Raw genomic sequence first — 25803 nt, forward strand, 5'->3', positions numbered from 1 at the left:
AGAATCTGTTGGGCAGATTCAACGATTTACGTAATCCTCGAACGGTGGTTGGACAACGTTGCGCGTCGAAATATCGTTGGTTGGTCCCGACAAAAGCGATCCACAAATTCGTCCCGTCCCGATCGTCGAAACCACAATTTTAACCGAACGGTCGTAATTAAACGGACTAAAACTGGATAATTGATGAGGCACGTGTAGGAGGGGAGTATTGGCAATATTGGTAACGGTCGGATATCCGAACATAAATCGAACGAATACTCATACATGTATATAAACATACACTTTATTATGATAATTTATAATTGCATTCGTATTCACAATGAATATGCGCAATAACGTATTGTAATTAGATGTATAAACTGGTCTATGGAGTAATAACCTAGACTAATCAAGTTTTGCGGCTAATTATATACGGCCCACGTACAGACTCAATTACACGTCGATCTCTCGTATCACGTCTGTTTCGATTTCCAATTGATTTTTATCAAATTTTAATCGAGAAAGGATTCATTTGATACAGGAGCAACCAATGTGTATTTTAATGCGATGCCTTGTTTATATCATTTTCCACGCGTTGTTCTAATATTGAAAAATATCTCAAGCTTGAACAAGATATGAAAAAATTCTTATCGATATTCTTAAAGGCGTGCGTGATATCGTTTTACGATAAACGTGTTCTTAAAACGTATCAAATCCTTTTCGTTTACGAAAACGGAATTGCCATCCATCGTTTTGACCAGTTTGGTAATTCTAGAATAAAAGGATACCATTAAATTCCTGATCGATTCGAATCATTATTATAAATCTATCGTTATATTTTAGATTCTCGTCGTTAATGAGCCAGAAGTCAACGCGACGTTAAATGCTTATTTAGAAGAACGAGGGAAAGGAAGAAGAAGGAAAGAATCCTTATTTTTTTTTTTTATTAAGATTCTTTTAACGCTGTAAAGATCATGAAACGTCAGATCGACGCGGAATCTTATCCCGTTCGTCTACGTTATAGACACCCAACGACGATCGACTCTCGTGAAACAATCGACCCTGCCAATCAGAAATTTCGCTGGGAAATGAAAATGCGAAAGTAACGCGACAGGTAGTTTTCTGCGAATCGTTTCGAACTCTGTATTCCCCGAAAATTGGTAGGAACTGAACTTGGTTTGGCGATTCAACACGAATCTCGAAATGTATCGTTGGATTTGTTCGGTTTCGCGTGTGTGTATATATCAGGAGCGTTGAGCCGTTTCACACATTTCCGTTTTACCATTTACCTGTTTTCTTTCTTCCTTTTTTTTTTTTTTTTTTTTTTTTTTACATAGGTAGCTTCTTTGTGACACATTGTTTTCCATGAAATAAGTTCGTTTAAGCTCATTTTTATCCATAGGCTTCAGTTCTGTGTACAAACAGAATACAATAAATATATCGGGAATAAAAATTGTAAAAATTCGCGTTCTCGTACGATACTCGATCCGTAAGATTGAAAAACGATGCCGTAGGTTGTTTTCTCTTTTTATTCGTGTTGTACTGTACACAATAAGCGATGAACAACTCTCGTCTGTTCGCCTTATTCGCTGAGCAATTATTGTAACAATTTCGGTACCGTTCTGGTAGGAAAGCATAGCTATATAAATACTTCTCCGTTACCTATTCGTTACGATAATAAAATAACGTTTACATCGTCGTCTCAAGGAATTAACTGGGTCCTTAAATTACGTCGATTCCATTACAACACCGTTTCCAAATGAAAAGTATCGTCGTACCAGTTTTTTCCGAACATTCAGTCGCTCTGGTTCATATGCACGCGTATTTTTAAACGCTAATCTCGATTTTAAAGAATCAAGCAAATAATATTCGCGTGAATTTCGTCGCGTGTACGCGAAGTGTTGCGTATTTCGATCGATGAAAGAAATATTTAAATATCGAGGATATAAAATATAAAATATTTCTAAATAAATACCACCTTATCCTTACAAATTCTTCGTGTCTGATCAAATTTATATTTTGATCGAACCCTAACTCAAACGTGATTTTCTAAAAAATATATCGTTCACACAACACCAAGCGACACGATTCAACCGAAGCAACGTCGGCGCTCGTGCGACAGCGCATTTAAAAAAATATTTCATCTTGATCGAATCGACCTTCAGCGACTACCGATTCTCTAGCGACCTCGTTGCTGGAATCTCGTTCGTAACTGACAACGAGATCGATCCTCAGAAGCAGTTTCGTGAGGTAAATTGCTGCTTGGCCAATGACAGTCTCCTCTGTTTCATCACCAACGTGCTTCGATTCGAAAATTTTCGACGAGAAAAGAGGGATACGGGGGAATACGTGGATGAGGAGGAATGCGTGGGTCGTAGGAGGAGATAGAACGTATACATGAACCAACGCAAACGTTATCTACAAATTCACGTCACGTTCGTGCATCTTGACATCCACGAATCTTATTTGAAGCTTCCATTGGACGACTTTCTCTCTCTCTCTCTCTCTCTTTCTCTCTTTCTTTCATATCTAATGCTCTCGAGAGCGACCGATTTGATGAAATTTGCGTGAGAAATTCACTCGAATTATTATTACTCAAACGTACAATATCGTAATAGAGAATTGTTCAATAAGCATCGTCGAACTTTTCGATGTTTTCTCGAGTTTTTTTTTTTTTTTTTGTTAGTATACAGCGTATATACATTGGTCTTCCATTAAGTTTTGGCAACGTTTCGACGAGGGCGTTCGTTTAAAGCGACGATTTACGACTACAGGCAAGCACAGGCGTGCAATCAACGAAAAGAACGAAAAAATAAAAGCGGAAAAGAAACGAAAGAAACGTGCTGCGTCACTTTCGACCACGTTCGAACGAGAAACTTGGACGTCCTATCGAACCAAAAGATACACAAAAGAACTCACCGCCATCGGACTTGTTTTTAATTGAAAACCGTTCCTCCTTCTGACGTTTCTAAGAGTGTAGCAACACACGATTTCTCGGTTTACCGATGGAAAGACGGTAGCTACGATCGATCCGTCTATCTTGCTGGAGGACGTCGAACGAGTTTCCCTTTCGTTCCGATTCACCGATCGTCGGTTTCATCGGTTGCTTTTAAATGAAACTCCGATTGATTGGTTGTATGTACGTTGCCGACCTGGTTTAATCTAGGTCGAACAGTATTCCGAAATCGGGTTGTTTCTGTCTATCATTAATTCTTGAATATTTGTTGTTTCTGATTAAGAAGAATTGAAGTGCTGAAACGAATTTATTATATTTTTAGAATGTCATTTTTTATTTCTACTTATTTCCTTCCAAAATTTATCGAACGATTATATCGGAACGTGCCATATATATATGAAAAAGAGAATAGATTTATTGTGTGAAAGAAATAAAGTAAAATAATTGATTGGAAAGACGAGCGTAGTCATGGATCGAAAATTAAAACGATTATTTATATCCCTTCGATTACAGTATCATTGTTATACTGCCAGCTATTACTAACTCGTGTAATACGCGTTTATGCGAGTTTCTATTTTTAAAAACATAATTAAAAAAAAATGAAACCTAAATATTATAGATATTACAACTTATAATATTTTACTTCGAATACTTTATATATTTCTGTATATTACGTACGTTCTGTACATAGTTGCACCTTGGAAACTTCTCATAAGCGCATAAATATCCGCAATCAAATTATTATCTCTCGTAATCGACATTTTAACACATAGATAATAAATCGTGCTTTAGCCAAACGTTCGATACGTTGCCGAACAAAGCTCATCGAAGAATGACGTACATCATTATCATCTTTTCTCTTTCTTCCATCGACGCACACTTCCTTACTCGATTTTCTTACAAAAGCCATACGAAACGGCCAGAAACGCCGATACGTTTAATTAAACGCTAAATATTGGCACCGTGTAATTACATATGTGCGGAGAACTACGTGTCCGGCAATTAGAGACAAAACACGTACAGAAGAACGATCCGAGGAAAACGATTATGACGATAGCGAGTCGATTGTGTACGTGTCTCTGTAATACTGCCCGATCATCCTCGATGCACGTGTGAAAAATAAATTTCAGAGTAACTTGACTCTCTGTTCGATCAAAGTTCGCCGTGTCTTATAGTCGCGAAATAATATGGTTAATTAACTATATTTACACATTTACCAAGGGCTTCTCCGATCATATCTCAGTCCATTTTTATCAATATTGTCCGCTATGAACGCATGCGTCTCTGTCTCGTAGGAACGACGTAGAGAAAGAAAAATACTCTTCGAAACGACGCTTCTGCGGAAGAAAAGCGTAAACCAGATTTCACCCTCGTGATCGTGTAATTTTCTCTATCGATCGGTCGTACAAGGTCTTCGCGATATTTTCAACGTATCGCGAACGTCGTGTATTTTGTCGTATGCTTCGTCGATCCGCGTATTTCTCGAAAAAAGAACGATCATTAAGGGGTTCTGGGTTAAGGCTTCATTTACGAATCGACTCTCGTTAGATTCTTGTTTCACTCGTTTCGTTCCCCAATCGAACGTTTCCTCTCGAAATCCCTCTCGATCGCGAGAAAAAAATTACACGGAAGAAACCCAGCGAACGGGTAGCATCGCGACGAGCGCTGTTTCTCTGAGAACGTCGAAAGCACACTCAAAGTACAGCGAATAATTGTTTAAAAACACGTCGACGCTACCTCGACGATAGTAGTAACTATATAACCAACGCCGATCAGTTACTTGTCCAAAAGATTATCGCCAGACTCCAACTACCTTACTCTCATTTTTATTTCGATTAGAACCTTTCATCGCTTCGTTTCGTATTACCCGAAGGTAGACTATAAACGGGGAACCTAGTCGATGCGCAGCTCGCTTGGTCCTCTTCAATGAAAACGCAGTCGTTGTTATCGATGTCCGCTGCACCCGCGGTGCTTATCACGATGCATATCGTAGACATCGAATACTTAAATACCGCAACTCGTTCGAAGCGGAACGTTTCCTCGATTTCTCGGCCATCTCGTGACATTTCACTCGTCGTCGCATACACTTGCAGTGTCAGGCGAAAAAACGCGGAAACAACCACCTATATTTTCGTCTTCCGTTTCTTCTCCTTTCGTTCGCATTGTCAGAGATTGAAACACGCGAAAAGTAGCCGAGAGTACCAACGAGTCTTAAACTCGGAGCTGTTCGAGCCACGAACACATCGACAGACAGAAACTCGTCGAGCTGACAGCGTTTAAGGCGAAAGGATGAGAAACAGAGACATAGGTGGAGAGTTAGTCGAAGAGTTTCGCGAGCTAGAGCGTCTCCAGGAGGTTCTGGACGAGAAGCGCGGGAGCGGTCACGCGTGCCTTTCCCTTTCTAGACTGTCTACAGGTACGTACGTTGCAACGAGGCGCTCGTTCCAGCTGTTCCGACTTGTTGCTGTCCTGCTCGAGCTGCACTGACACGCTGGCGACACGCGGTGTCGAACAACCGCCCTGCTGCAACAGACAATTCGACATGTTTGAAGGGGAACCCTGACGTTTACTGCCTCGTCGAGTGTACACGGGCTGGAACACGCGTCGAGGGGACCTACCGCCCCGGATCGCCGATCGTGGCTAATCAACCCCGCATGCGGATCAACGCCTCTGACTTTTCGTTGTTTCGTCGCGGCTAAACAGGTGGTTCGTCTGTCGCTTATTTTCTACTTTACAGGGAGAACGTGGGTATCGACGAGCGTGCTTGAATTTAAGGAAAATATTGTGGGAATTTTGTGAGATATCAAAGGCTGAGAAGCGAGTATATCACCGGGCGAAAGTATTAGGTATTTTACATTATAAGGTACTTATACGTTATGCGAATGAAATAGGAAATTTATAATAAAATAGTCGTATAGAAAATCAGTACCGAGTAGTGTTTTGGTGTTGCGTGGATTTAGGTTTAAGAATCGGTCGAAGGGCGAGTTTGTAAGTTCTAAATTATTAATATTTACTTTGAGGCAATACCGAATAATTTGTTGAAATATAAGTTGATAGTCTCCAAAATTTGAAATTTGAAAAAATATTAGAATATTCTGCAATAGCGAACCAAAAGTACTTCGCTCAATAATAAAAATAGAAAGTTCATGCAATCACGAGAAATATAAGGAAAAGAGTATTTATAACAATCAATAGGAAACGTTTGATCGAAAAACGAAAGGGGAGAAGAACGACAGGATGAAAGAAAGAGACGTCGGTTCAAAGTGGGCAAGTTTCTACAGGGTTGAATCGTTAACGACTGGAACGAATTGTGCCGAAGCACTGAGTGAGCACTGCTGTGAATGGGCGCGGCAGTGAAGAAAGGGACAGAAATGAACGTGAAACGAGAGGGAACAGGAAAAAGCCCTAGCGGAGCCGAATCTATTTAATTAGAATTATGGCGATACGACGTAACCGAAGAATCTCAAGTAATCTGTCAATGATGAGTTTAACAGGTCACCGGAAGCGTCGACTAGCTCGCGGTATCCGACTTTCCTTCCACTAATTCGTTCAATTACTTTTATCGCGACATTTTCCACGACATGGAAGAGAAAGACTCTTAAGTTCGCAGGCGAAATGAAGCGAACGTCGCCGAAAGAATGACGGAAATATTAAAACGCGCGGATCAAAGGGAAAGGGTCATAAAGCAGGATGAACGTCAAGCGGTCTTGAAACTTAATAGAAGTATTAATATTATGTAGCCGTTTCCGATCGTATCGTTTCTACCGTAGAAACCAATTTCAACGATCAAGGAGAAACTAATAAATTTTATTATCAGAAGTTTTATAATTTTACTCGAGCGATATAGCATTGCGAGTCGTAATTAATTATTGTTGTAATACAATGGTATTATGATGCGCTGGTGTTACGGATTATCGTACAAGTCTCGACAATATATTTTATAGGTAAAAATAAATATAACGCTGTAAGTGATTTATTGTCAAGTTGCAGAAAATATATGAGGCAGGAAGTAATGGATTTATTTCCAGATAAATGATATTCCTGTTTCGTATTGATTTAGTAAATTAAACATAGTAAATTAAATAAATTAAGTGATAAATCGGTTTATAAACTAATCCAGTCGCATGTTGGTTTTACGTTGTCTCTATGTATTTTCGTATTCGAAGTACATATAATATTATTCATAAGCCTCTAACGCATCAGCGTACTATAGAATTTATTCGATACGTAAATAATTAATTCAGCAAATTTGCCTTGTAACTATTAACGTGTAACGTTAATATTATTTATTTACTTATTTATTTTTTCGTCCTATACAATGTTAAAAATAAAAGCACCATTTTGTTCGAGTTCAAAATCAACTTTCTGATAAAGTTTTCAAGAATTTTTGTTTATACAATATTTTCGTACTAGCTTTAGCCGTAGAACACGTTCATTCTCTAATTATTTATATTAGGCACAGGGGTGTTAATAAAAAAAAGATAATCGCGCAGGGGCATGAGTTTTCTTTAAAGGAAGAGTAAAATTCTTTTGTGAAATCGAAGTCACATGAAGTGAAATGAAAGTCTATTGTCGAAAGCTTCGTTTTTTTTTTTTTTTTTGAGAAAATCATGTTTCAGAAATTTGTGAAATATATTATATTATATAATTTTCACATTTAGTTCGATGATACTCGATTTTGCATGATATTCGCTATGAATATTATCTAAATAGAAATGAAAATTACTGACCGACAAGCAGATATTTCCTTGATGTTGATGCGCTCGACGACGAGATTCACTTTGCAGCTGCCACGCGCGTATATAAAGATCGCCACGATATACGAGGCCACCTCGTTTCGCTCGTAACATCAGATGCCATCTGAAACGTAAATATGCAAAACATATTTCAGACTGCTCCAAATACGATCAAAATTTTAAATGATCTCTTCGAGTAGGACAATAAATATTCACTTCAGCATATTATTTACGAGGTCGGAGAATTTTCCACATTTCCAGATTTATTAATAATCAATCACGTGTCACTAGCGTACAGATAAAATAGCAAACTTCGATAAATTTGAATCGTTTAAAATTGTTTTAATCGTTTCTAAATTTATAACAAAAGCGGAATGAAGATATTAAAAGCTATAATAGAGTAGTCTCTATAATTTGACAGTTAATGTAAAATTACTTATAATAAAACTCGCAATATGTTTCCAACTTTTACCATTTTAAACTACATCTTCGATAGTTTAATTCTATTAAATATATAATATTTTCACAGCATATAAACTTGTCTGTCTGTACGCGTATTAAAGTTAGTATACAATTTATTTCATAATAATATCATACTAAATTTAATATTATTACACAATACGTGTATATGAGATTGTGTATAACGCATTAACCGAACGAACAGACAATTTTAACTCATTAAACGTAACAAAAGAACGAAATTTTCTCATATAATGCTTCATTCTCGGTGAATTCGAACGCGTCACCTAAATAAAACGAATAATCTTGCGTTTGATTTAAAACGACAGAGATCGAAAAATTTCGATCCCTTGGCTTCATAATAAGAGAGGAAACATGCATCTAAGGTAGGTGCGGAATAAATTGCCAGACGGTCGCAAGTCATGGTTTGCATTCACCGGTGATGGAGTTTCTAGCGAGCGTCTCACACCCTCTCGATAAAATAAATTCGTAAATGACACACCCTTTTCACGCGTCACTTCCGCGCGCACAGTTCATTCTCGGCAGCTCTTTTTTCGCGGCCGAGCGGCGTGTTTACGAAGCGGAAAAGAGGGTGAATATCAGGAGTCAATAGTGGAGTTCCAAGGAGGACGCGCGCGCGATCCTTTATCGTGTCACATACTTCCCTCGGAACATTAACCTAGGAACTCTTGATATTTTCTCGCCAAGAACGAACACGTAGTTGAACGTCGAGCAGGAAATAAAGATTATTTAAAACGTAGACCCTGTTGCGTCTACCAAATATACCGCGCCGCTTAGTTAAAACGTCTTATCTAGCACTTTGAACTTAAGAAAACTGAAATTTTATTATTATCTTTGTGCCAACTCTGTTCTCCTTTATTCAGTTAAAATACTATAGTCATTATTTCTCTCTCGTAACAGCTAATATAATGCAATCTTACTTAAAAGATAACGAACGAACGCGTCCACGAGCTTTTCAGTGTCTCTCGATTGAGTTGCATTAAAAGAAGAAAATACTTTATAGATTAAAGAATAACATGCACTGATATCATAACAAGATTGTAGCAAGTTTTTCAATTTTACTACCTATATCTTTCTCATCTTCAGCTTTTTCTTTCCAAAATGTTTTTAGATATCTTCAGTTTCTTGTTCCCTTCGTTTGTTATATTCAATGATCTTGGATAATCGCAGAACACACGCGTGGTACACTGCTAATGAAATCTCGAAACGTTTTTCATAATCCACGTAATACGTAGATAAATTAATAAAAGGTTTCCACTAGTATTTCAATATTTTCCTAAGCCATTGAACATCGACTATCTTAAATATTCCATGAGAGATCTTCTAGATGAACACGATATTGTAAAAGCTTGATAGGAGTAGAGTTCAAATACGTGCTGCAGGAGAAAAGGGCGATTATAAAATTCCAGCAGTCCAAAGGAAAATTTCCAGGGACGCCTTGTTAAACGATTTTCGCGGAATATTTGCGCATGCCTTCCGGAACGGTGGCGCGCCGCGATAATTTTCATCGGCCTTGGAATTTCCTTCAAGATACGGCATTCCTCGTTTTAGCTACGTTGTTCGGTACGTTCGCGCCGCTTCATAAGGAAATAAGAGGCCACGCGAGTTCCAGCTTCCCGCGTTCTATTCTTTCCCACTTCCTTTCGTCGTATGTTTTCTTCAATTCCTTGCACGTCTTTTTGCACGTCGTTACCAGGTAACTACTCCCCGACTAATTCGCCCTCGCGAAAGAACACCCCAACTCTTCGTCGTATTCTACTATTCTTTTCATTTCTTTCCAACGTGGCTAAGTTAAAACCACGTGAAACGACCCCATAATTTCCGATTGCAGTCTTGACAGGTCGTGATTGATAAATGCGTGCGATATATAAGTCTCATCTACGTGATATAAGGACAGTCGAGCAATTTCTTTAGTCAAAGATTTTATTTCGTTTTCTTATATTCGATGGAAGAAAGAGAAGTAAGGAAGTAATCGATTCTTTAACGTATTTCGATAATACTGAATTTAACACGTCCGTCGCCTAGCGTGATTCGGCTAAGTTTCCTGCAGGGCCCAAATCCGACCGCCAGTACGCAGAACGTAAATAGAGCGACGAGCAGGAATTCATCGTTTATCGCCTTCGACTCATTATAAAGAAAAGATTATTTATTTCTGAAACGGAGAAGGCGATAAGCTATCCAGCTAGAGTATTCCGAGGGATCTCATAACAGATATCTCAGATCTTTCATTTGGTCGAGAAGCATACTTGTGAGACGTACATCGGTGATTTTTTCATCGTCAAAATGTGCGGTAAACAGCGTGAAAATATATTTGAAAGTGAGGAGAGTAATGATAACGGAGTCTAACTATTTTTCGAAGTGCCCAAAATCACCCCAAATGTGTTTGGAATGTTTTAACGAATACCATACGATATAGGATAATGTAATATATTATCCAGAATATAAATTAATAAAAAGTATGGTATAATGTGTTTTGAATATTTTTATGTTGTATATCCTATATATAATATCGTATATTTAAGTAACTCGAACAAGAAGAGCGTCACTATGATTTGATGACGAGGCCCCCACGGAAGTATACCCGTCGCATAGATATATGCGACGTGGCGACGAACGTGTTAAAAACAAAGATATCGAAAACTTAATATCGTAAAATAGAAGTGTTTATCAAAACTGGTGTACACTGTGACAGAAAAAGAATTTGATCAAGTTGCGATATTTGTATATCACTGTCGAGCTCACTTGGCGTTTTAAGACCACCGGTTCCCCTGTACCATTCGAATGTATAGTATTTCGTAAATTTTCCAAAAAATCTGCTCGCGTGAATAGGTGCACACGATTTCAAGCTCGACAGGCCGAAAATACAGAATCGGAGGTAGCGTCAGTAAATTCCCGATTTATCAGCTCGACGAGCGCTTAACGCAACGGTGACGACGTTATCGCTGCCTATGGAATCATCCTCTGACGCAGTGGCTTCCCTCGGAATTTATATGTTTGAAAAAGCTACGCTGTATAAAGGGGATGCTGTACGATCTACTTGACATTTTTACGTTATTTTCAGACGACTTCCTAATTCGTACTTTTAGCTTGAATTACCCATTTGCTGCCCTATGTCGAATAGGATTCAACGTTTTGTTGTATTCTATCTTCGTTTAATTTCAATTTATAAAATGCATTTTTTTTGGGATATTATACGTTAACCTAATAAAAATAAGGGTAGATATATTTCCGATCAAATGTCATAAGACATCTCTTAGTTTTACTAAAATTTTAATATTTGAATAATTGGATTATGAATTTTAAATTGTCTGCATTTTTTGATAAAACTTTCAATACGTTGGTAAAGTTCTTTATCGTTACAAAATAATTTATTCGTCTTTTTTATCAGTTTTGGGGCAAATATAATAATTTTAATTTTCGTTGCAAAAAATTATTCATTCTAAAACAAATTACATCTCGATATTCAATCCCGCCACGAATGAGTATTTTCCCCTACGAAAAATAGAGATTTGCAGGGAACACATGCTGACTGGATTTTAAAAAATGACTGGAAGCGATGTGGATCGAACTAATGTTCGATAATTTTCCATCGGTTCGTAAAACCATTCGCGTCCATGTCAACGTAGATAACGCGTCAGTCAGTATTTTTAACTGGTACATCGCACAATTTTGTTTCCAATATGGTATTAGTTTAGCGTTGAAATATTTCTGTGATTGAAATTGAACGCTTTCGCCTGTCTAGATAACCCTCGCCATAACAGAGGGCTGTGCTTCCAGAAAATGGACAGTTCATTACATTTTTTTTTAAATGATTAGAATCATAAAAACCGCGTGAATCATATTTTTATAATTTTATAATATAACGTGATATAAATTATTATATAAAACGTTACAATGGGAAGAGTTAGATATAATTACGAAGGATGTGAATTTCGAGTCCTTGAGAATCTATCTTTGAAATATCTACGTTAACATTTTCATCCCGATACAATTTATAATTTACCGCAAAAGAATATAATTTATATAATTCCACTGTAATTACGATTTTCTACTTTAGTCGAAGCTTCTCAAATCTGTACGATAAAAGTTTGTCAAAGGAGACGCGCAGACATTTTCACTTGTATTTTATGTTATTTATTTTCACTCGTTTGCTGAAACACGTTCAGTGATATAGATTTATGAATGACGCGACAAAGGTTCTAACCAGTCCTTTATGATTATATATCTTCAGTAACAGGCTGCTGAGCAACTTTAAAAGATGTGATTCAAAGAAATTGGACGCGTCTTATATATATATATATATATAAAATAAAAGTTAACACAAAGGAAAATTTATACTCTACTTACCTAAATTATACGTAATCAGATACCTGGATAAAAATGAATCTCACAATGAATATCAATATCAATTTTTTAACTAAATATTTCAATACGCATAAATTTGTGCAGCAATTTAATTCTACCGCTTAAATAACGGCTTGCGAGATAAATAAATTGCTCAATGCTATACTTTAAATCTGAAACAGTAGCTGTGCGTTCAGAGCGTAAATGGAATCTGGAACCAATCGACGAAAACCACCGACGATTTACGAGAAGTTAATTTGACATTGGTGCAACCGCTGCAAAGTGAAAGCCATTCTACCATATATCGAAATAAATAAGCCGTAAAAATATCAGCAGCGCACGAAGTTTATAATAATTCGATTGTTTCGTCTCAATTACACCCAAAATTGTATCTACGATTTTCAAACAGTTTCATTCTCTGCTCGTGATATTTTAATGGCAAAGAAATTTATTTACCACAAGGCGTAATATCGATGTGCAGGAGGTCTCTGTTGCGAGTCGTTCGGAAACTACCTGCTATACTGGCACACATACAGGAGGATTTCTTTCGAATCTTCTCCGTTGATTACCGACAAGCGTCGTTTGATAGCGCGATTCGCGCTGGCGAATTATGCGCGTGATGATTTGTATTATATATAACGGAAGAGCTCATGGTTAAACGTTGGCCAGTTCCGTAGTTCTTCTGTTGAATTATTCATCCGCTTGTGAATAATTCATAAGTCGAATTTAGCGAAGGGATGAACAATGAAACGACCGAAAATGCGGTGTAAGATTTGACAAATTTATCGCTTTATGGTTTATTTACAAGCGCATTGCCGCTCGCGACTGCTAGAAGCGCAATCCACTTAAACGGCGAATCAATATTTTCCGGACCGCGGCATCCCAGCTGTATGGCTGCACGCAGAAATAAATAAATCTCGAGGGTCCACAGCATTTTATTATTATTACGTTGGCGAATAGACGCCTAAGCCTGTCATCTGCTATTTTTGTCAGTCGAACAAATTGTTCGCCTTACAATTAGCGAACGATTGGATTTTTACCTTGCATGGAATTTGAAATGGACAATTGGAATATCGCTTCGTTGCATCGAACAGAGAAAGATTAAATATCCTTTCTTTAATCGTGAAATCAGTTACCACGAAGTTCGATCTTGTGCCAAGTATCGTGGAATTTCTATCCTCAAAGGGTTAATTTTTCCCCGCTGCACTTTTTGGATCACTTTCGGTTCGTTGTCGATCGTATCTTTTTTTATTGTTAAAAATTCTCTTCAGTTTTTGCTTGAAGAAAATACAGTACGAAAGAATCATTGATATGCATGAATTTTTGTGCCAATTTTATGTCAAAGTACTTTTTAAAAAAAAGTCTGTTTACTTATTCAAAGAAGAGAGAAATTTAGATATAAAAATTTGAGAACTGTAACAAATTTAAACGTTAAAAAGATTCTTTCTTGTGAATAATTCAGATATACTTCTTCCGATCCTAATTTTGAAATACCGTGACCTCCTATTTTTTGAAACAACCGATAATGACGTATTATCTTGATATTTATTATACTCTAATATTGTTATTATATCTATAATATTTTTACTGTATTTCACGTGCAATTCATATTTATTGCCAATAAAGAAGTCGTTTTTTTGTCACCTACATCCTTTACCATACAAAGTTCTCAATTACTTCTTGTAAACTTGGCCTTCGTAAAAAATTTCTCGAATATGTATATAAAGAATGTTTGTACGCGAAGATTGCTAAATTTGCTTTGCAAATCTGTTCTCGAGCTTTTTGAACGTTCCAGAAAGAAATTCATCGATGAAGGTCTCTAGAAATTTATTCCGGGTTAGATAGCATTTTTTGAATGAAAAAAAGAAATTCGTCGAATAAAGGTACCGTTCTTCCAACTCATTCACATTCTTTTGCACGCGCTATTAACGTTGTTTCAAATGTATCACAAAATTTAAATAGCCTTCATTTTACATAAAAATAGTCAAATATACATAAAAAGAAAAAGCTATATTTTAAAGCTAGTATAATTTACATAAAATCATAGAAACAAATATTCAAATGTTTCTAACCACGAAGATACCATTTATGAAATATATTCAAATCTTGAGCGAATATGAAACTTCCGCACCAGGTTTCATCGAAACTTCCAATGTACCAAGTACCGCACAGAAACAATAAGTTCGTTTGAGCAATCCTCTAATTAAGCAACGACCTTTAATCATTTCTCAGCGAAATACCTAGAATTTGCAAACAAGTATCATCCTATTATCAGTACACGGCTCGGTTCGTGGAAAAAAAGTGTCGCAGGTTAACGAAAAACCGTGAACAAATCTGCAAAGCCTCCGTTCGTCTCGCTCTACTTACAACAGTCATTAAGCTGATGCTAATGAAAAAGATCTCGTAACTATCAACTGGACGCAAACTACACGAGTCGTTCCCTCTAATATAGACTTGCAACGGCAGAAAACAAAGGAGTAGAGTATTGTAATTACTGTGTTCCCCGCCTCCACGAAAACTCATACACGTACACAGAGACGCGAGAAGCGTGTGAAACGGTTCTTCCACCGCTGTACACTCGTTGGTCCGCTGGAACGTTTGCACCCCCTTTCGAAACCCTTCGCCACCCCCGCTGCTCATACCCGGCCTCTGTGGTCTGCATGGCAGATTTATATTTGCATTTAAAATTTGCACGCTGTGGCACATCTGTCAAACGGTGCATATTGAAATCTTTGCGCGTTGTGGTAGTTACACACCGATAGCGTAGGTGTTGTCAATCTGCTCCATCTCCCTTTCTCTCCTCCACTTCCAACGAGTCATCGCCACTTTTCGCGTTGTTTCTCCAAAATTTAACCTCCGTGTATAGTCGACTCTCGTCTATGGACCAGTTGGTTGACCACGCCTGTGTCATTCGGTAGTTCAACCCTCTGAAACTGCGCCAAGCTCGTGCAATTCTTGCCGACCGTAACACCCCTCCAGGGTCTACCATTATCACGGTGATTTTGAAACGATGCGAAATTTGACTGTATAGTGATTTTCTGATTTTAAGGCGGAGGGAGGAAACAAAGTTTGATCTACCGCGTGTTAAACGTTGCCCGTCTATCAAATAATGGTCGTCTGGCATTGAATTATGAAATTTGTTGTTAGTAAAATCATCATCCTTTGTCTTGTAATATCATAAGGAAATCCTTCCGATATCTAAAGATATCCTTTTATGATTTCCCATTTTCTTATCGAAATATAATACAATCTTCCTAATTGTGTCAATTAATTCCCTGCAATTCTGTATCTATAGGTACATCACAAGAAGAACGATTTTAATTATTGAAACTGCAAATGAATAGATTCTCTGTAACAATAAATTACCTATAATAAATGAATTAATTATCTTTATACATATAAACCAAACCAATCTATCTTTGTCTTCTGCTAATCTTCCCAACCTAATCTAATCTAACTTACCTATCAATAGCTGGCAAAATCACATATGCCACCAACATGTGCTTTTATACAAATAATTCCATACATGCACAAAGCATGTAACAGATATAACACCGTCACGATTGTTCGACCAGTTTCAGGAATTAATCACTTGCTATTCCAATCAACGCTTCACTAAAACCGTACATATTACCACCGAATATCGGTCAATCACACTTCTGCTGACACGAGAACACAACCGTGCATGCAAAGCGATTAAACCGGATGGGCACGGAATTTTTTTGCGTCCACCTAAATCAAACGTCTAGGTTTTCAATGTCAATCGACAACCCATAAAAACTCACTAATTGAACGAAGCTCGTTCTTCCTTCTAACTCCAATTGGAAAAAAAGAAAGAAATGGAAAAAAAACAATATACCCCTCTGCAATCCTCTAAACTCGTTCGCTGGAAAACTGACCGCGCGTTGGCTTTTTATCGATCACCGAGATCCCTGTACCATAATTTTGGTCAGCAAGAAAGAATTGATTCCGCGTGCATTCATTCGCACATACCTCCAGGGCGCCGCCTGCAAAAACAACGCGAATCGTCGCCGGCAAATTTACTGTGCCTTTTTTATGGATGCTATTTGCGCCGCGAGGCGTCAGAGGGTTGCAATACGCGAGCCTCTGAGAGGAACGTTGCGTGTTATAACGGATCTTTATTCATCTATGGGGAATTTTACCCTTTCACGGATGGACCACAGGCTCTTTCTCTCCTTTCCGGAGATGTGACAAAAGAACGCGAATTATTAAAAACACTTAACCCGCGGGATTCGTCGTATCGTAAAAGACATCTCGTTTACACGCTGTACAACGCACGATTGAACACAACACGTTACGACGATCCTTTCCACCTGTTATTAATTTACAGGAAGAATTTGTATTCGAAGGGTCAGCCACAACCGATGATAATTCTGCGTCGAAACGAGGGATGAAAAAGTGGAGGAGAAAAGCGGAGGAAGGTCGAACTGAATGCAAGGGGTTAGTTGGCCGACCACTCTATAATCCAGGTACATACGTATACGCGCGGAAACAAGGGGTTGAAAACTGGACAAACGACGCGATTGCTATCTAGGGATGAAAGTTCCACGTCAACTCCGAAAGTCGAAGTTGCTAAGCTGTTCCAAACGATTCGTTTGCACCGTCGACGAGCGGCCGAGCCGCGGCATTTTTCACCGGTATCACAAGAGTTTCTCTGCCGAACTTTCGTTAACTTCTGCCAATTTACTTCTCAGAGTCGAGGCTGGACGATGATCAACACACCCGTGAATTAGCGTTAATATTCCTTTCGGCTGGTGAAGTTGCAACGCATCCGTCCGTTTCGTATTCTTTTATTACCTTCAGAATTCTCTCGTTTGAACTTGCTTAAATGTTTGTACACTGATTTCTACGTGAATTGGTTTGGTAATAATTAAATTGGCTTTGTGCGATAGGTATTAAAGCAGAGATTAATAGGATGTATAATTGTAATTATCGCAGCTTAATATATCGGTTGCTGTCGACGCGTACACTGCGTTGTTTCAATTATGTGAGTTGCCGCTAACGCCACACCTGTAGTGTATTTTTCGTCTGTGTATTTTAATAAAATAATCTGGAAAAACGAAAGGAGTAACAACCGATGTGTTGCAACAAACGTCGTTTAAGATGAAGTTATCTCTGGTGAAAAAAGTGAACAGTTTTTCTGGCGAGTTGTTTAATTAATAAAGTTAGAGATGCCGAGATAATGAGAACATCGATGCGATCATTTGTATTTGAATGTAAAGCTTATTATTATATCAGATTACATTACTGTATCATTACACGTATTGAATTTGTTCATTTACGTATGGGAATTATTAGCTTATTCTATCTTCATTAATTATTAATTAGTGTACCAGTGAAAACGCAACTCACTTAATAGTATGGTATCATACAGATGAACAACGTTCATATCATATTTGTTCTTAGTATACGTATCATCGATCTGCTGAAAGAGTAATAACACAACTATGTAGAAAAATAAATTTTTCGTGAAATTGGTTTAGTGCATAAAAAATTAAAAAAAAATATTAAGAAAGAGCTACCACGACAGCTTTTCAATTATACCATTCCTCTTGAATAACGTAATTTCAGTACATAAAAGAACGGCGTTTTTATAGGTTCTTAAGCAATTGTTGCAAATATTTCAAAATTCATTTCAGACATTTTCTCACTCATCTACCAAATCAACGACGCAATATAATAATACGAACGTTTCTATATCGACGTAACGTCATTTCTATCCTGCGCTATTAAATGTGCGACGAGTTTCATTCGTTATCACACCATATCGCGTACAATTCAAGAAATTTTCCTTCCTAATATATCAAAATTCGGCATATTGGTTGCAGTTACTTACCTGGTGATAAGTTGATGAACTCTGGGCCACTGACCCCTCGATCTCAGTATCCTGACCGTTCCCAGAAGCGACGATCTGTGCGACGGCGAGACCTCCATGGCTTTGAGGTAGTACTTGAGAGAGGGTAGCCATTTGCCTGAACAGACAGACGACGATTTGGCGTGAGTATAAAGCTGAAGCAGGGCCGTTACGCGGCCAGAGTTTCGATGTTGTTTCGCTACTTTAAACTACTTTAACCCGTACTTTGGACCGTCGCAACGGGAACTGTCGGGCTTTATCCTACTTTAAGCTATTTAGCCGTTTTACCACCGTCACTTACCATTCTGGTACAACCACGATGCATATTCCGCGAGATGGTCGGGGCTTTTGGGTTGTAATCGGACCACGTGCCGTAGAAGAACTCCAGCGGTAGGACCGGTTGCCAATCTCGCCAGCACCAAATAGGCTGGCGTATATGCCGGGTCCAAGGACACGCATTTTTGCAGCATCCGTATACACTCCTCTGTCCTGTTCGTTTTCCTGGCAAATGGAACCACGTAACACGCTACGTTAATTTATTTTATATACGTACGTATTAGATTACTCGAAAAGTTGATAGCGAAATTTAGGAAAAATGTTCACTATTCTGTTTTTACAGAGTAATCATATCGTTAGAAAATATATACAGCGTTTCTATCGATAACTTTTGTTCTTCGTATCTGTTAAGGTTATTTGATGTATGTGGAATCAAAGAAAAATAAATAAATTGCAAGGTATTGTAAGTATATATATGTTGTGAATATTAAAGTACAAAGTGTGGAATACGATGTAAACTGGTCCAGATCCGCTCGCTAGCAATGTTACCCTGAGACTAAAAGAACCCCGAAGCCAACGTCGCACATGTACCGCTTATGGTCTGTCCTCGACGCATTCTTTTGTCTATGCGCTGTTGATGGCCTCAGCGCTTGAGAAAACCGAAGATGTAGAGTTTTCTTAGAAGTGGCGATCACTTCAACAGTATCTGTACGTTAACGTGCAATTGGATGATTTGACTGATTATAATTGTCAGCAGATATTAGGATTCGAATAAAGATATTTGTCTGTCGAGTAAAGTCCTTATCTACTTCGAATCGTTTGATTCGATCGAGCGTGCTTAGTTAGTGTGCCTATTATGTACAAGTATTTAACGAAAATATCGTTGTACATGAATGTAAAATTGACAGGTACGTTATACAGTTGTTGTGTAGAGTAACGATTTATTGGCAATTAAATTTCGGTGTGTTTCGACCGCGTTAACTATGACAACCTATACCAATCATGTATGACGATCATTCTCGCGAAGTATAACATGATTACAATCAAGATATGAATGCCTGTACTTGCTTTTAACGTACTATGCGCAACCGTGTACATCATTGTGCATTCTGCGCGCTTCATCGTTCCGTGAAATGCTACTGTCCATGACGCTAATTTCGCGTCCACTGGTTGATACAATTTTCCCTAATAGACCAGTAGGTAGATACTAACCTAATAAAATTATATGCAGTACTCAAAAATTTAACTTAACGACTGCTAATGTTCATTTTCAATCTTGAAAGTTAGCTCTTTATTCGTTCGTGAATTTAAATTCTTTTGGAATTAGAATCTCTTACTAAAGGTAATAGTAACGAGGAATAAAAATTTGTTGATCTTCAAAAGATCCTAATATGCTTCATGTTCCGTTATATTCCTTTAGACGCGTATATATTACTACACGATCTATCGTCGAAATTCAATTTCCAGATTTAAAACTGAACACCGTATATCACGCGGTCATTCGTTTTATGGAAACAGAGAAAAAGGTCGATTCTAATTCCTCATTTACAAAGAAACGATAGCTACGCATCGTTATTAATTATTAAATTATCCACGTTTTCAAGTATTTCCTCGTAAGTACAACTTAAAAAAAAAAAAAAAAAAAAAAAACTGGGAACCAAGCAAAGTTCTTTTTCCATACATTAAATATCATAATCTATGCTATACTCTTGATATATTGTATATTTTCGTGCGTTATATACATTCTTTATGAATCTGTGCATCTTTGAATTTTCGATAAACGTATAAATATCTGCAGTTTAGTTATCGGTGAAAAAGTGGTTATCAGCGATTTGCGAACGAAGTTGTTCCATCAGACCTTCGAATTCCACGATCCGTAACACACTTCATAAGCCGAGTAATCCGCGAGCCACGTTCCCAGGGATTTCACGGTGGAAAATACTTTCGTGGAGGAGAGAGCCGAAAAATTTATGGGCAATGTTTCCCCGCGAGCCGGAACGAGACGAAAATGGAGTACAGCGCAGCAGCAGCAGCAGCAGCAACAGCAGCGAGTGGACGGAACGAGCAATGGCGGTATACACGTACGCACGCCTCGCTCCCGCCGTCAATTAAACATTAATTTATCAAGCAAGAGGCGTTAATTAAAGTTTAATTTTGACCACGCCGCTAGAATTACCTTGCCACGCTAAATTTATCGCGTAGCGTATACCTCGGTATACCATTGCCTCGATATACCATTAATAAAGCAGGAAACCGTTGGATTCGGAATTCTTCCTGTAACTCTGTTTACTCCGCGTGATGGGAGACACCATTAGATTCCAGGGCATTCGGAGAAACGAGAATTATCCTTGATTTCCACTCGTTGTTCCCTGCCGCGTCTGCCTCGTTTATTCTTTTTTTACACAAATGAACGAGTTGCTTCTTCACTTGCGAGTTTCACAGACCGTTACCATAGATACGCGATAGCGTATCGTTTCGTTCTCCCTTTGTGAACGTTTTTGAGAGGAAACAAGTTCTTATCAAACTCGAAAGAGTGGCTCTGTGCATGATTCTTGCAGTCGATAATAATGGTATCGTTTGAGCTGTCTATTATAGTGTAATTAACGTTCGATGATTAACGGTAACTGTTATGATTAATTAAATTGTTAATCAGAATGAACGATGACGAGATGATTGAATATACACTACTGAATTTAATTAATATTGTATCGTTACGTGTTATGATAAGATCAATATTTATGATTTTAGTAAATGTGAGTTCAATAAGAAGAATTAAATTAATGTTACCTCGTTAATCTCCGAGCAGTTAATTCGTAGAATTTTATCTTATACGAAGCAACGTATAAATAAAAAATAACGTTAAATAGAATGTTTCTTAATTTTTTCTGAAATTATTCTTCTACGTTATCGAACATTATTACATTACATTAGCGAATTTTTACGAGCTGCATGTTATAATTTCTAGTTTATAAGTTATCAATATCAATAAATTCCTCTGTATAATAGCTAAAGGGTTACAAAAAATAAAGTAAACAGCGATTCACATGACATCTGACATTTCTTTCACGATGACTTAGTCACTGACCTGTAGAGTTGACCAAGATTGTAATGAGCGTTCACGTGCCCCGGTTGAGCGTGTATCGCAGCCAAAAAGTGTTGCTCCGCTTGATCGCCCACCGAAAGTGTTCCGAGGTTGTTATGCGCACTAGCGTACGTCGGCCACAGCCTGTAATCAAATAAACACCGCTTATTTACAAAGTGATTAATGATCCGGAGGAACACGGTGCGTTTCCATGCATTTAATCACGAAGGTAATTCCGTTTCCCCCATGAGCATACGTGCTCGTGTAATAATCGGCGATAGAGCTGATCAACGGAATAATTTTCATCGATCCTTCGAATCTTTTCGAGCGCAAATTTGCACAATATCGTGAAAATATTGCCGTATGTTCGAACACAACGACAAACAAGCAGGCATAACAGCAACGTAATCTCGAATCAGTTTTTGTTTTGTAATATCGTGGATTTTATCTGTACTGTACGGAGAAATCGCGATGTTACAAATATTTATACGTATGTTTTCCATAAATTTCCCACGAACATAGATGTTGCACGTAATACCTAAGCTTTCAAACTGAAAAAAGAACAAAAAAATGTATCGATGCAGGACACATCCTGAATCTCCGAGATAATGACAAACCAGCGAATTCTTGCTTTCGATATCGTGGACGAGGATTCGATCGTATTCGGCTACATGCGCAGACGCCATCGTGAACGAATAAAAGATGAATTCGCAGTAGGGTGAAAGACGAATTAGGTAGTTTTTTTGCGCGAAACTATTCACCTTTCTTCGTGGACAGGAAATTACGTTTGGCGAAAATTTCCGAAAGTTTCCTTTATTAACAAATGCCCATAGAACTGGCTAAAGCAGTAGGAACCAGTAGATATCAGTTAATTATCGTTTAGTTAGAGGAAACAACGAATGGCTAGCGAAGGAAATTAAGTGGCGCGTTTTGGTTGATTTTCAAACGATTAATCGGTTTTCTTAAACTGATTGGAATTGTTGATAGATGTTCGGTAATGAAAATTTTCTTCGTATTGTTCGTTGAATTGCTTCGGAATAATCTCATTTCAGATTCGAAGAATAAACCTCCGAGTTCCGTTGAAAACATTAAGGATAAAAACCAAAGTAAATAAACGTCGGTAAAATATACAGAAGCATTCTTCTGATTGCTTTCATAATAGCGCATTTATCGTTAAACGTCTCGCTCGGATAATGAAACTTCTCATATTTTCCTATCTTCAAGTGCGAACAGCTTAAACACGCTCCTCTTCTTTGAATAGCACGTGGAACGCATATGGGTATTTAATTTTCAGAAAATATTTAACAACGTTGCGTATTTAAGAGCACAATTCTGCCTTTAGTTAAATCCGCTGCTCGCGTCGCCGCTGCGAACCCAATTTAGAAGTGACGTAGTTAGGGAAAATGTATTATGGTGGAAACGCGTTCTGACAAAACTTTCCTAACTTCTGACGAGAAACGTATATTCTGACAGTGATTCTTTGAAGCGACGCAATTCGGCCCAACATCGCAACGAGGATTAAAGAACAATATTATATTTCTGTGGACGGGGGATGTGGAACAACGCGCGGAACTCGATTTTTCAGCGGAAGCTACTTCACGGAACTAAATTAAACTTTCTTATCGAAATAAAGGATATTCCTCGACTAAATAATCGTCATGAAGAAACTGGCCGGTGAAACGTTAATCGTCCCCCATTTCGACGTCAACTGTCTTATAATTGTAAAGAAACAAAACTTTCGTCTTGCTATTTAACGTTTTCATCTTGAATCGAAGAAACTTTAATTTATTCAGAAATTAACCGTTACTTTTTTAATGGAAGCTAACTACGACTTTAATTATTTCGTTTCGTTATGTAACAAGGTACTTTATTTAATACATTTATCTTAGAATGTTATAATTCGTTGGAGCTGTCGTCCAGAGAAACAGACTCCGTTTCTCTATGCACTTTACCAGAGTCTGAATATAATTAAAAGTTACAAATTTCTACCTCGTTAATATCTGACTTCCGTGCGTCCTGATATTTCACTGAATTCTTCATATTACTTAGAGGATTGCGTTTAAAAGGAATTTATAAAAAAATATAAAACAATAAAGTAATCACAAAGAAATTATACTAATCGAGTATTCAAATATATTTAAATGATAGTATTAACCAAGTATGATACACTTCTCATGAAAAGATGTTTCACAACCTTAAACACAAAGATTATTTCATTAAAATAATGCAAATCTTTAGAAGGGAATTATTTCAGTACATCGCATGTTGTACATTATCAAACATTTTATTATTACAAATAAAATACAGTTGTCACTACGATATATTATTTTCGACTATTATTAAATTATAATTTTCAAAGGACGAACAAATATCACCGCGGTAGATTTGCAGAGTGGAATCTATAATGATAATGGAAGAAAGAAATTCAACTTCTATTTGTTATGGAATACAGTTCTTTATGTTTGTTTGTATTTGTTTGTATTGTACTTATATTTATTTGTGTGTTGATGTTTATTTCTCAATATATAAATATATAACTTTGAATCAATGAATGAATTTATATCCTGTATTTAATGCGCGATTAATCAATTATATTCTGCGACTAAAACCTTTTACGGAAATAAAAATAAATTAATAAATTGATAAATGGTGGTAATAAATTAAACGAACACGCATCCGAAGCTCAATTAGATTGTAATGAAGTGTTGTGTTAAAACGATCTCGGAGCAACGATACGTAATTACAAAGCGAAGAAACTCATGAACAGAGAGGCACGAAGTAACCGGTCCAAAATGAGGCCTCTGTAAATCACCGACCGCCTTTCAAGATTCAAATGATTTTGCCGCACGTTGCAGGCCGGTATGAAACTTTCGCTGCGTGGTATACGTCTAAATTGCTTCGAAGCATGAAACTCCGTACTTAATAAAATGTCACTCGCACCCTTTCGGCTGCAACCCTTCTCCATGGCACGCAGTCAACTACAGCGTTACAAGCTTTAACACAGGCAAAGTAAAATCTGTGTATCCCAGCCTCTCTGTCTATGCGCGGAACACACTTCGGATTGCGTTAACGCCATTGTAATTATAATACCGTGTAAACTACCTTCCCTTCGTCAATTGCAATTTGACGGTTTGTTTTAAGGAGGGGAGAGTAGGATAGTGTGGATGAAATGAGAGTAAATAAGAAGAGCATTAAAAAATTTAGAATCTAACGAGAACACTTTACACCAACTGTTTCATATTCGATAAACTATTTTGAAAATTTGTTCATAATTTCAACGAATTTTCATATTTTCATCATCAATAACATTTGTATCGTGTTTCTGCCGAATTTATATTTATGTTCTATTAAATATTGCTTTATTTATTATTAAAACTGATAAGAACGAAATAGAATGTCGAGTCCTGTTCCACACAAAATTATCAAGGGTTGATACAGCAGCGCTGTTTAATGTTACGAAGCCCTCTGATTTATTGTGGTATTTTATAAACTACCGACACGGTATGGTTATAAAGTTTCCCGATTTTTATATGAAATTACTTTTGAAAGCAAATATGGGGTAGAAGGAAAAGGGTGGAGCGGGGAGAAAGAGGAACTTTTATTCGGTCGTGTTCAACAAAGACCTAACTGGATTGTTAAAGGTAAACACGAAAGATACCAAAATCTGATATCCCATTCGTTATAACAGAGATATAGTTTCATGTAGTGATTCCGCTTTTTGTCCATACAATAGCTGTTTACTCTCAGAAAAATTTTTTCGATATTTCGAAATCCTTTTTCCTATAACATTGGTTTATCAACAAAAAATCTACTTCCGATATTAAATGGTTTAAATACAACACGTTGGATAGAAATCATTTCCGATCTCGAAAATCGGAATTAATCATAAACTTACGATACCATGGTGCACTTTGTTACGCAAGAATTTTTAAGGATCATCTCCGTATATTTAGCTTGTTTCTATAGGATTCGTGGCTCTGTACGACCCTCTGCTTTATAATATCAAATCGCACGTCTGATATGCTTTGTCATTTTAATTCGAGAAACACAGTTTGTATTTAGAACGAAATGTACA

The 25803-nt window shown here is 37.4% G+C and overlaps 1 protein-coding gene across 3 annotated transcripts in view; it reads right to left on the minus strand.

Moving 5' to 3' along the window:
* Window positions 1-265: 265 nt before the first annotated feature.
* LOC139998278 (protein O-mannosyl-transferase TMTC1) overlaps window positions 266-25803 on the minus strand; it is a 284183-nt gene continuing 258645 nt past the window's right edge. For 2 of the 3 annotated variants that reach the window (XM_072022725.1, XM_072022744.1), the window contains exons 11-15: window positions 21732-21872; window positions 18672-18871; window positions 18353-18488; window positions 7666-7795; window positions 266-5458 (exon numbers count right to left, since the gene is read on the minus strand). In XM_072022725.1, the coding sequence (XP_071878826.1) occupies window positions 5273-5458; window positions 7666-7795; window positions 18353-18488; window positions 18672-18871; window positions 21732-21872 (793 nt within the window). In that variant the 3' untranslated portion in view covers window positions 266-5272. The remainder of the gene's footprint in view (window positions 5459-7665; window positions 7796-18352; window positions 18489-18671; window positions 18872-21731; window positions 21873-25803) is intronic. The other variant, XM_072022734.1, reaches the window with a different exon arrangement.

Source organism: Bombus fervidus, chromosome 1, assembly GCF_041682495.2.
Source record: "Bombus fervidus isolate BK054 chromosome 1, iyBomFerv1, whole genome shotgun sequence".
In the NCBI taxonomy this organism is placed as follows: domain Eukaryota; kingdom Metazoa; phylum Arthropoda; class Insecta; order Hymenoptera; family Apidae; genus Bombus; species Bombus fervidus.